Source organism: Poromitra crassiceps (assembly GCF_964638095.1).
Source record: "Poromitra crassiceps genome assembly, chromosome: 10".
Lineage (NCBI taxonomy): Eukaryota > Metazoa > Chordata > Actinopteri > Beryciformes > Melamphaidae > Poromitra > Poromitra crassiceps.
The window spans coordinates 28,691,247-28,703,816 of record NC_139631.1 but is presented as its reverse complement, the minus strand read 5'-3'; the positions used below and the strand labels follow the sequence as shown (position 1 = coordinate 28,703,816).

General features: G+C 43.0%; 1 protein-coding gene across 1 annotated transcript in view; it reads left to right on the top strand.

The window, feature by feature from the left end:
- Positions 1–12,570, top strand: part of hip1rb (huntingtin interacting protein 1 related b) — a 45,050-nt gene that overhangs the window by 30,976 nt on the left and 1,504 nt on the right. The window contains exons 19-31 of the mRNA XM_083644872.1: positions 2,166–2,313; positions 2,770–2,856; positions 3,033–3,140; positions 3,238–3,374; positions 4,150–4,260; positions 4,830–4,888; positions 5,893–5,923; positions 6,057–6,119; positions 6,221–6,321; positions 7,012–7,117; positions 7,755–7,878; positions 7,987–8,048; positions 11,984–12,214. Of these exons, the coding sequence (XP_083500998.1) occupies positions 2,166–2,313; positions 2,770–2,856; positions 3,033–3,140; positions 3,238–3,374; positions 4,150–4,260; positions 4,830–4,888; positions 5,893–5,923; positions 6,057–6,119; positions 6,221–6,321; positions 7,012–7,117; positions 7,755–7,878; positions 7,987–8,048; positions 11,984–12,214 (1,368 nt within the window). The remainder of the gene's footprint in view (positions 1–2,165; positions 2,314–2,769; positions 2,857–3,032; positions 3,141–3,237; positions 3,375–4,149; positions 4,261–4,829; positions 4,889–5,892; positions 5,924–6,056; positions 6,120–6,220; positions 6,322–7,011; positions 7,118–7,754; positions 7,879–7,986; positions 8,049–11,983; positions 12,215–12,570) is intronic.

Genomic DNA, 12,570 nt, shown 5'->3' with positions numbered 1-12,570 from the left:
TGTCTCCCACTCACTCACTACACTTAATTGAATTGTATTCAGCGGTATTTCACTTCTGTCATTTAAAATGGAAGCAAAGGCCTACCAGCTCTTTGTAGGTTTTTTTTTTAAATTATGCCAGGTTTCACTCTCCACTCACCATGCACAAACATGCACCCATTGCTGTAAAAAAATAAATATATATTGTTTTTAGGAATGACAGCTTTGAGGAGACCTAGAGTCTGAGTGTGAGATACTTGACCCTGAAACTGCTTCAGTGGAGCTGCCTAGTGGCCAAAAGTAGAAGACTTCCTGAGCAACTGCCAAGAGTGAATCTGCATAATTTTAAGAATGTGAAGTGAGGCGATTGGTGGGAAAAGACCATACATGCTCAGCAACCCTTCTAGGTTAAATAATGGCAACAGCAAAAAAAGAAAGAAAAAACAAATCTATAAACAATAATAATACAAACAAATATATAAACAAAAATATATTTTGAAAGTGGAGTGTGGGTGTAAAAGGACTGAGGCAAATCTTCCCTGCTCTCTGTGCTCTACTGCAGCAGTGGTTCTCAATGTGGGGTCCGGCCCAGCAAACGGATGAATAGTTCAACTTCATGATCATCTCACTACTACTCACCTTATGTAGAAGAGACAGTCTGGCTTGAGGGACTAACAGGAAGTATAAACACAATCGGACGTTCTGATTGTGTCTACACTTCCTGTAAAACCTAGTCCGACTCTTATTTGAGTCAAACTAGGTTTGACCAGGTGGGTCAGACTAGGTTGAGCAGGTAAAACAGCCGGCGTTTTGAACAGGAAGTCGTGACACAATGGGTCAAGTGGGTGGGGCTACAAGGTGAATAAGGTGGAGGGTACATTAGAGTCTGTAAGTCTAATGTGGGCTACATTAGGGTCTGTGAGTCTAATGTGGGCTACATTAGGGTCTGTGAGTCTAATGTGGGCTACATTAGAGTCTGTAAGTCTAATGTGGGCTACATTAGGGTCTGTGAGTCTAATGTGGGCTACATTAGGGTCTGTGAGTCTAATGTGGGCTACATTAGGGTCTGTGAGTCTAATGTGGGCTACATTAGTGTCTGTGAGTCTAATGTGGGCTACATTAGCGTCTGTGAGTCTAATGTGGGCTTCATTAGAGTCTGTGAGTCTAATGTGGGCTACATTAGCGTCTGTGAGTAATGTGGGCTACATTAGAGTCTGTAAGTCTAATGTGGGCTACATTAGGGTCTGTGAGTCTAATGTGGGCTACATTAGGGTCTGTGAGTCTAATGTGGGCTACATTAGTGTCTGTGAGTCTAATGTGGGCTACATTAGCGTCTGTGAGTCTAATGTGGGCTTCATTAGAGTCTGTGAGTCTAATGTGGGCTACATTAGCGTCTGTGAGTAATGTGGGCTACATTAGAGTCTGTGAGTCTAATGTGGGCTACATTAGCGTCTGTGAGTCTAATGTGGGCTACATTAGAGTCTGTGAGTATAATGTGGGCTACATTAGAGTCTGTGAGTCTAATGTGGGCTACATTAGCGTCTGTGAGTCTAATGTGGGCTACATTAGAGTCTGTGAGTCTAATGTGGGCTACATTAGCATCTGTGAGTCTAATGTGGGCTACATTAGAGTCTGCGAGTCTAATGTGGGCTACATTAGAGTCTGTGAGTCTAATGTGGGCTACATTAGCGTCTGTGAGTCTAATGTGGGCTACATTAGAGTCTGTGAGTCTAGTGAGTCTAATGTGGGCTACAAGCCTACATTAGCGTCTGTTTGTTTGTGAAATGCCAGATGGGGTATAGTGTGCAGCACATAGTGTGCACATGTCAGGATGATTGGCAATGGTTTGTTCTCTAAAAAGGTTGCCATGGACAGGAGATGTGTTGCATGAGATATTGCAATGCACTGATCTACTAAAAATCAACCTTGCTCTGATGATACTGCCCATCAAACATTTGGCGACACCTTGCTTTCGAAAGTGTTAGTGTTAAATAAGCATGTTTTCGTTGTCTGTTTGGTTTGAGAAAATCTAGAAAAGTGTCCCCAGACCTTTCATGGTACTTTTGTCCATGGTCCTCACTTATTGCAGTGTGATGTGTCATGCTTGTATTTTCTTGGTTTTGTTCTTGGCGTGTGTACGTGCGTGTGTGTGTCTGTCTGCGTGTTTCTGCATGTACTGTATGTAGACAAGTCGGGAGGAGCAGCTGAGGCAGAAGCTTCTGGAAGAACAGTTCACCCTGCTGCAGGGGACCGTCACTGAGGCGGAGAGCATCATCGAAGATGCCATCGCTAAGCTTGACGATCCCCTCCACATACGCTGCACCAGCTCCCCAGGTCAGAGACTTACTCTGTGTTGTTATAATACATAACAGCAATACACTTAACGTGTATAGCACTGTTCAAAGCAGAGCTACGAGACAAAAATAAATAATAATTATTATTATAATAATTATTATTAATGTTGTTGTTTTTATTATTATTAAATAAGATAAAAAGAAAATAATTCTTAACATGCATTTAAAGCAGGGTAACAGAAGAGCAAAAAGTTAGATGCGACAATGAAAATGAAATAAGTAAACCAAAAAACAAAGTATGTGTTTCTACTAAACCCGTTCCCAAGCCAGCCAAGGCCCAGTAGTCAGGTGATCTTTCTTTAGCCGAGACTTTGAAGCCCAAGCAGACTTAGGACAGACATGCTATATCCATCTATCTATCCATGCAGGAGAAGTTATGCGTGACATTCTTTGACTTCCTTCGTTTCCCCGCTGCCCATCTCCCCTCCACACACAGATTACCTCATAAGTCGGGCAGAAGCCACACTGGGCTCCATCGACAAAGTGAAAAGGGGCCACGCAGACTTTCTGGGCAACATGGGGGGTAAGTTGCTCGGTTTCCAGTACCCACACAGACGTCATTATGGACAGAGCAACAGTGCATGGCTGTTACGCATTTATGTTCATGACTGTAATGCACTGCCCCCATCTCTCTCTCCTGTCCTCTCTATGTCCTCTCTCTGTCCTCTCTATGTTCTCTCTCTATGTTCTTATAACCAGATGCTGGAGGTTTGCTGAGGGCTCTGACCCAGTTCTCCCACTTGGCTGCGGATACAATCATTAACGGCAGCGCCACTGCACACATGGCGCCCACTGACCATGCAGATCGTAAGGAAAATCTCTGACTTTTCTACTGCCATTAGTAATGCAGCAAAGAGTGCAACAATAGAGCCGATAGCTGATCCTGCTTGTTTACACCCTGCAGGACTGACAGAGAACTGCAGAGGCTGTGGCACTCAGAGCCTGCAGTTCTTGAAGGACCTGAAGGCCAAGGCCACCCTGCAGAGGGCAGACCCCGCCTCTATTCGCATAATTGTGCAAAAGATCCTCCACTTGGGCCAGGTAAGAGATATGGAAATGTAAGAAAGGTGGAGCCAATTAAATACAATAAAGATACATGTTTATATTAATTTAAATAATAAAATGTATTCCTGTAATGGCTGTAATAAGATGCAACTTTGAATGCACAAATGCACAAATTTTGCTTGTGGCTCTTCTAATGCAGGAAATATATTGGGTCACAAATAGTACCAAAAACAAACGTGAGCTGCTTATCTGCTGTTTATATAGGCAACACACCAAGTTCCAATGTTCTTCATTGTCATGAGCAAAACAAAACCCAGCAGAAGCAGTGCTAGACCAAGGCCGTACGCTTGTCTCTGTCCAGTGGATGAGGAGAGCCATGCTTCCTGGCATACGCACTTCACACTGTTAAGACCTCAAAATGTTCCACCCTGGGTGGATTGAAGCACGAAACTCTCTTTGACTGGCAAACAGGTGCAATGCTATAAGCTGTAGTGGTCCAAGCACTGGAGTTAATTAATTTCTAGGCTGAATGTGGGTTGTTTCCCTATTTTAATTTTTAAACACACTGACTCATCTCTGCTTAAAACACAACAAAGCAAGTGTGCGAATCAACAACATCAACTCAGTTTACCAGGCCCTGATGGACTTTTGATGCAAATGTATATTTCTAAACATTACTAGAATCAACCAGACTTTTCAACATTAGGCTTCACCCTCACCGTTTCACCTGGTCTATTTTGAGTGCTTTCCAATATTGTTCACGGCTTTTCTTTGTCTTGACTGATCATTTCTCCTCTTCTCTAATTTCCAGGAACTGCGGCCGAAAGGCATGGACGTGCGTCAGGATGAGCTGGGAGATCTGGTCGATCAGGAAATGGCTGCAACATCAGCAGCTATTGAGGAGGCAGTACGCAGGATTGATGTAAGTAGTGTATGAATGATAAATCTCAGCACACAATGTGTTAAATTCCTTGACTGTTACTGTGTGTTTAAATTCTAAGACTGCACAGTGTAACTGATGAGTCCTGTTACTGTGTGTTTAAATTCTAAGACTGCACAGTGTAACTGATGAGTCCTGTTACTGTGTGTTTAAATTCTAAGACTGCACAGTAACTGATGAGTACTGTTACTGTGTGTTTAAATTCTAAGACAGCACAGTGTAACTGATGAGTCCTGTTACTGTGTGTTTAAATTCTAAGACTGCACAGTGTAACTGATGAGTCCTGTTACTGTGTGTTTAAATTCTAAGACTGCACAGTAACTGATGAGTACTGTTACTGTGTGTTTAAATTCTAAGACTGCACAGTGTAACTGATGAGTCCTGTTACTGTGTGTTTAAATTCTAAGAGTGCACAGTGTAACTGATGAGTCCTGTTACTGTGTGTTTAAATTCTAAGACTGCACAGTGTAACTGATGAGTCCTGTTACTGTGTGTTTAAATTCTAAGACTGCACAGTGTAACTGATTAGTCCTGTATGTTTCTGTCTATAGGAAATGATGAATCAGGCACGGATGGACACATCTGGGGTTAAACTGGAGGTCAATGAAAGGTTTGTTCTTTTTGGAACTTTGTGTGTTTGTTTAAACAAGAGAAACACTGTTTGTAATTAGATGCATCCTCCCTCCAAGCTCAATCAAAATGCGGCTGCTGGTGTCGCAGTTATGGCCTTTATTTTATTTTATTTTATTTTGCCCTTTATTAGAACGCACGGGCCGGTTGCACCAAGTGGTCTTAACTATGCCTGGTCATAACTCCTACGTCGGTCTTAGTTAAGACCAGTCTTTAGAGTGGATTTACGCCTGTTGCACCAACACGGCTTACGTCTGGTCTTAACTATGCTGGTCGTAGCAATGCGCGTCCATGTGAATTGCCAGGGAATGCACTCTGATTGGATGATGTTGAAAAAATGTGCCTCGCGACCTGCTTGGAGCGCACTGTGCCACTACGCTCTATCAGCCACTACTGTAAGTGCATCACTACACCCTCCCTCCTCCCACCCTCCCTCGCTCCGAGGGAAAAATGGCGGCGATTGAGCCAGACAGACAGTCTGAATGAAATTGAATGTAACGTTCCCAATTCTATGTATTAAATTCTAAAAAATTAACGGCAACATTTGGGAAGGCTAAGCCACACAACTAGTTAGTTATAATCTAACATCGTGCTTTCAAATATGGAGAACTGGCTGTGTTACGACGATGACGGTAAGGACTCAAAAAGGTCTCCGCGGAGACAGGCAGGCTCTACGCCTCCTCCTGACCAGGCGTAAGAGTTACGCCTGGTCGTAGTGAAAAGAAGGCTTAAGCCGTCTTGGTGCAACCGGCGTAGCTGTTAGGTCGTAAAGTTACGACCAACTTAGCTTAAGACCAGTGTAAGACCAGTTGGTGCAACTGGCCCCAGGCGTGTTGCATGTCATCCTTTGTCTTTCTGCATGTCGTCCTTTCTCTCTGCTATCGTTCCTGTCATTCTCCACCATATATTGTTCAATTAAGCACTTTATCAACCTCTTCTCTGTTAATCCGTTTTATTTCTTTATCATATTTCTCTCCATTATAGAATCCTCAACAGCTGCACAGACCTGATGAAGGTAGGCTGCTCTATTTGAACTAATGTGTATTTTTGTACTCAATTATAATAGTTACATTTACATCTCCTATTTTCTTAGTTAACATATTGAATGAACATGTATTTCTCTGGTGTTCTTCTTCACTCTTCCTTAGGCCATCCACTTGCTGGTCCTGGCATCTACAGACTTGCAAAAGGAGATCGTGGAGGGCAGTAGGGTGAGTCGGACAGTTGTGTTTATCCCTGATGCACCGCCGAGTTCCTCTGCACCATGCAGAACCACAGCGGGACTGATATGTGTAATCTCTTGCTTATCAAGGGTGCAGCCACCATGAAAGAGTTCTACGCCAAGAACTCCCGCTGGACCGAGGGACTCATCTCTGCCTCCAAGGCCGTGGGATGGGGAGCCACACAGATGGTGTAAGTCCTCCTGAGTGACATGGGACATTCCAGTTTATAATCTTTTGTCTTTAAAGGCATTTGGTGTAGCAGCATCTTTAAACATCATTATATTATTGTCAACTTAATTGTGATAACTTGGAAGAATAACTAAACAAATGATCGAGACAGTTGGAGGATGTCCCTGTGGCGCACAATTTTAAATGTACTGTTGAGGCTGGTTGGGGAAATCAGTGTTCTTGCCGATGGTCTTATTTGTTTACAGTAAGTTATACTCCTGTCTCAAAATAAATATGACAATGAAGAAAAAATGAGATTCTTGGATAATTGTAGCCAGTTTAATCATGACGTAGCAAGTACATGTGTAACTGAGACAGTTTTAACAAAACTATGTACATCTACACACTGAGGCACAAATTTTGTTGAACCGTCTCAGTCACACATGTACTCGCTACTTCGTAATTAAACTTGCTACAAGTATCCAAGAAGCTCCTTTTTTCTTCATTGTTATATTTTTGGCCTGCTGAGCTTTCTTGTGCCATGTTTTGTATTTGTCCTTCAAAATAAATGTGGTGATGATTTATTGATGTCAAAATGCTGCATGTGCCACCTTTAAACAATCTATGGCACAGACGTTAGACAGTGTGCAGGGCGATACTTTGAAGCTAAGAAGAATAAAGTTGCATGATGTCTTTCCCCGTTTCCACACAGGGAGTCGGCTGATAAGGTGGTGCTGCACACAGGCAAGTATGAGGAGTTGATCGTCTGCTCCCATGAGATAGCTGCTAGCACAGCACAGCTGGTTGCTGCCTCTAAGGTAAGAACCTGAAACGCATACAGTACACTGCCTCTCGTTACAGCTGTGTCCAAGAAATACACAACCAAACTGTGTGCATTGCATTTTATAACGGTCACATTGTGAAAATCACATTCTTCCCTTTTCTAAGACAGTGGTAACGTAGAAAGCATAATTTCTGTTTGCATCATCATATGGGTGAGCAAATCAACCAGATTACATTTAAGGAACAGTTACAAAGTGGCAGATGTAATGTGAAGTCTGGAGTATCTCCCTTTTTCTCCTTTGCGTATCAGTTGTCTGATTGACATGGTTTCTGTGTTCAGAAATAAAGGATGATTTCTGGAGCACACGGTCGATTTTAGCAATTTATTGTGCAGACTGACGTTTCGACGCAAAGTGTAAAGACGCAAAGTGTGAAGACACTTTTGTGTCGAAACATCCGTCTGTTTGCACAATAACCTGCTGAAATCGACCGTGTGCTCCTGAATTCATCCTTTCTTTTTGATCACTGTCCCTTTTCTGAGAGGCACCAGTTCTGCAAGGTTTGTCAGCTGAAGCGTGGATATTCCTTCCCTCTTTGTTCTACATGGTTTCTGTGTTGTTTAGTGTCTAAACTGCATGTGGTCTCACTCAACCTCTTGTCATCTGTTCTTAGGTTAAGGCGGGCCGCAACAGTAAGAAGCTGACAAGCCTCCAGCAGGCTTCTCGCTATGTGAATGAAATGGCAGCTAATGTAGTGGCTTCGACCAAGACGGGCCAGGAACACCTAGAGGAGAAGGGTTAGTGTGACGAGATCTGAGTGCTACAGACTCTGATGAGTGACCTGGCTGTTTTTGCCAGCACCAAAACATTTCTGTGTTTTGATATGCATGCCTCTCATGTTGCAGATACCATGGACTTCTCTGGAATGTCCCTCATCAAGTTGAAAAAAGAAGAAATGGAGTCACAGGTAAGCAGTAGGCATCGGACTGTGAGAGAGTAGGAATGAGTGCACAAAGCTGCAAGTTGTCATACCCATTAAACATTGCATGATATAACATGGCAGTACATGGTGCAACAGTTACAATTGACATTACAAAGAAATAACATTCCTTAAAGGAGGACTTACCCCCTAGATATGTATTAGAACAGTGATTTGAAAATACCTATGGAAAAAACCAAGAAATGACATATGCTCTTGTCTATACTGGACTCTTTGGCTTTGTTCAAGTCAAGATTCTTTTTCGGAAATCGACGCCATTACAGTTTGCCTACTGCCTCAAAAATAATTTATTTGAGAGGGGCCATATCTTTATAAATATCAACAACTAGCCAACGCTGGTGGCCTGTTTGGAAACAGCTTTGCTCAAAATGGTTTTAAGTTATATCAATTTGGTAATTCAGTGGCGAACTAGAAATTTAATTATTTTTCTGCATGTATCTCTATGGAAACTACTCAAACTACGTTACGGGAGCAAAGTGACATGGGCTCGTTAACAGCAGCACACCCACAATAGGACAAACCTCTCGCTCTGGGGTAACACAATGCGAGATTTCTCCACGTAATTCCCTCGTCTAACTAGAGATAAACCGCGCAATGAAATCCGTTTTTAATTTGCGTTTTGGGGCTTTTCGTGATTCTTGTTGAAAGTTACAACACCTCTGATTTTTCCTCTCAGGGCGCAGGAGGCAGCGCAGAGCTCTTCTCCTCCTCACACTGTTCCCATGCGAATCCCCCCGAGCAGCACACACACACAGACAGAGCCAGTCGCTCTGCTCTGCTGACTTGATTTCCAGAAAAGTTGGCGTTGCTTGTACACAGTGATGATATTATATTAGCCGATATGTTTAGAGAAGCTTTGTCACATTGTCACGTCGTAGTATAGCGTTATATTTTACATGTCCGCTAAACTGCGACGAGATTTGTTTGCTGAAATGTCAGACTGTTGAAAGCCCCCGCCTCTCACTGCTGCTGTGTGCTGCTGCCGCGCGCCCCCGCGGGTGCATGAGAGAGCAGACTGGCCGAGAGAAAGTGCTTCCAAGTCGGACTGATAGCCGCGGAAATGTCAGACTGTGCTCTCTGTGCTCTGAGAGCACAGAGCTGCTGCTGCTGCTGCTGCTGCGCGCGCGCCCGGAGCTTGGTGCTAGTGCATGAGGTTACAGTACGACTCTCTCCCGCCCGCTCCCGCCTGGCTGGGCTGGAGACAGTGCTTCCAACTCGGACTGATAATATATACATCATCATTCGAGCTTATCCAGGTAAGATATTAATAAAGTAGTGACACATTCAGCGGGAAACTAACTATAATTAAGACATGTGCCAACTTTGACGATGTTTGGTTCAGTATTTTAAGAGCAAACTTCAATAAAAATAGGCTTGGAGTTCTGAGGAGCCGAAAGGGTACAGGGGGGGTAGGGGAGTAATTATCTTGAAATCCCATAGTCTTTTGGGAACACTGTGACGTCAGTGTGTTCCTAATCTCCCATTCATTTGAGAAAAAAAAAAAAAGCAGTGTTCGACCTTTAGAGGGCGCTTATGCCAGTTATGCTGCTGAAAAATGATACAAATGGTAAAATGGCAACAGTTTGGTGTCAAATGTGGAAATTCTGACCAGAATTCTTCACACATCACCCCCAAAGTCATATATATTGGTTAAAAGCTGAAAAAAAGTGTTTTGGAGGTAAGTTCTCCTTTAAGCATAGTTTTTATGAGCTTTAGATGCAACTTTTGAGAATCTAATGACAAGGAAGAAATGTGAACTTATTTTCCTGAACTACAACTATCCACTGTTTAGTGGACTGACTGGTTAGCCATTTATAATGCATGCAAAATTTTGGGCAATGATCGCTGAAATCATCAGCAGAGACACCTGTCACAGGGTATTCCTGTGATTTACCGTATTCTTTACTATACAGTTCAGAAGGAAACGTTTTGATGCTTTCTGTTAGGACAAGGTTGGTTTCGCTATTGTCATATTCTGTGGATTACAAATTCCTTCAATTTTACACGAGATTGGAGACGGTCATAGAAGACCCACACTTGGGCTTGGGCCGGCATCCAATATGATCGAATATTTGCGATATCTTGTGTGGTAAAGAATATTTTAAGAGCAAATTTATAAGCTTATAATAGCCTATAAATGTGATGTACTGTAGAAGAAATAGAATTAAAACAAACAAAGGAAAAACCTGGGGGGGAATGTGACAGAGACCCTCCAGCAATATAATATATCGTATATTCTCGTATCGTATAATCCTGTACGCACCAAACACAGTCAGTAATTGACCCTAATGTTTTTCCCTGTGCGGAACCATTCCTGCACTACCGCAGCACCACTGTATCCCGGACACTTAAGCTGCACGCACAATTCTAGTTCAACAGCTCTCTGCTCTGCCTACCTGTAGCGCTAGCTTGGTTCAGACAGGGCACAGCGTAGTGGCCAACTAGCGGATTTGCTGTGAGTCGCAGTTGGCCCATTCACACCAAGAAAGAAGCAAGCCTTATTTGATCCCACCGGCCAGCAGCTCTCTGTTCTACAGGAGGAGACACCGTGGACCACAGGTCAGGCTGCTTCCTGTGCTCCAACAGCCACTGAAGCTGTAACGCTGTCTGTTGACTGCTGCCCATGATGTAGACACACAGCGCAGTGTAGCCTATACTTTTCCACTGTCACATCTGGGATGAACATTATATCTTGTGTCATTTGAATTTCTCCCTTTCTTGACAAACTCCCTTAAATAAAAGCAGTCATGTTTATTTGTTTATCATCTCAACCAGAGCCGTGACTTTTGTTGAAGCAATAATTAGGAAAGCTGTTATGCGTACAGTGAATTAGGATCCTGCCCGCACCACTCTGCTCTGCTCTGCTCTGCTATTTACCTTATGTAGCCCCGCCCACTTTACCGAGTTGTGCTATGACTTCCTGTTCAAAACACCATCTGTTTTACCTGGTCACTAGTAGGGATGTCACGATACTAGAATTTCTACTTCGATACCGATACCCAGGAAAATATCGATACTCGATACCATTTTCGATACCACACGGCGGGATGACAACACATCAAGAGGCGTAAAAAATAAACAGACAGATGGACAGACGCACGCTTCTCCATAATCTAGGCCTGATAATACTCATTAAAAAACTTTGACCTTACACAGCAGATTACACCTGCTCTAAACATCAGCCTATCATAACACAGCAGATTACACCTGCTCTAGTCATCAGCCTATCATAACACAGCAGATTACACCTGCTCTACTCATCAGCCTATCATAACACAGCAGATTACCCTTGCTCTAGTCATCAACCTATCAGAATACCTTGAACTTGTTGATGCAAAAGATACCCACCAATGACATGGAGGGAGAAATGTTGATTTTTCAGTTGCAAATGTTATTGCAACTGCTTTATTGCTTGTTGCCTCTTGCTTTTAATTATTTTTTATTTTATTTTTGCACTATGTTGTAACGGAGTCTACAGCACAAGAATTTCACACACAGCACAAGAATTCCACACGTGATACTTGTACTACGGAGTGACAATAAAAATCTTGAATCTCTTGAATCTTATTGTATAATTTTGTTTTGTATTGATACTTATCGATACTATCGATACCTATTGCAAATGAGTATTGTATTCGTTTCAAATTTTTAGTATTGACTTTTATCGATACTATCGATACTTTTGACAACCCTAGTCACTAGTACTGTACTGTCACAGGAAGTGTAAACACAATAGGAGGTAACTGGCTGACCCCTGTGTTGGAACATAGGTGAATAAACTGTTTGGGTTGCCTGATTGACATTCGGGGCTTGGCATTCAGCTGGTTTGACAGATAATAGTTCATCAGTTGTTTTGCCATGGAAACCCACCTGATGGTGTTTGTCGTGTGTTTGCTCCTCAGGTGAAGGTGCTGGAGTTGGAAAGTCAGCTGGAGGGCGAGCGTCTGCGTCTGGGCGAGCTGAGGAAGCAGCATTACTCGGTAGGCGGCGTTGCCCTGGAGCAGCTCTCTGAGGGCAACGGCCTGAGCTCCTCGCCGGCCCATCATGCCCCTCTGTCGCCCAAACCCTCCAAACCGGCCATCATGAGGAAACCCGCGCTGGCCCAGAAACCCAACATACCACCCAAAAATACGGTAAGGGCCATGAAGTGAAGGCTGTTTTTGTTTTCAGAAAATTATATTAATTTGAGAGAATAAGACAGTGGTTCCCAACCTTAGGGTCGCGACCCTAAGTGGGGTCATCTGGAATTCAAATAGGGTCGCCTGAAATTTCTAAAAAAGTGTTGTTGTTTTTTACACCAGACCCAATTTAATACTACCGAAGATGATTAGGGTCACTTGCGATTTTTTTTTTAATTGTTACTTATTTTTTAGTTCTGAGTTTAAAGTGATAATCTCTAAGATTTCACCTTTGTTCTCTTGGGTGAAACCTATGGCGATGAGTGGTAATTGCAGGTGACATCCAAACAGTGTTGCATTATGTGACATTA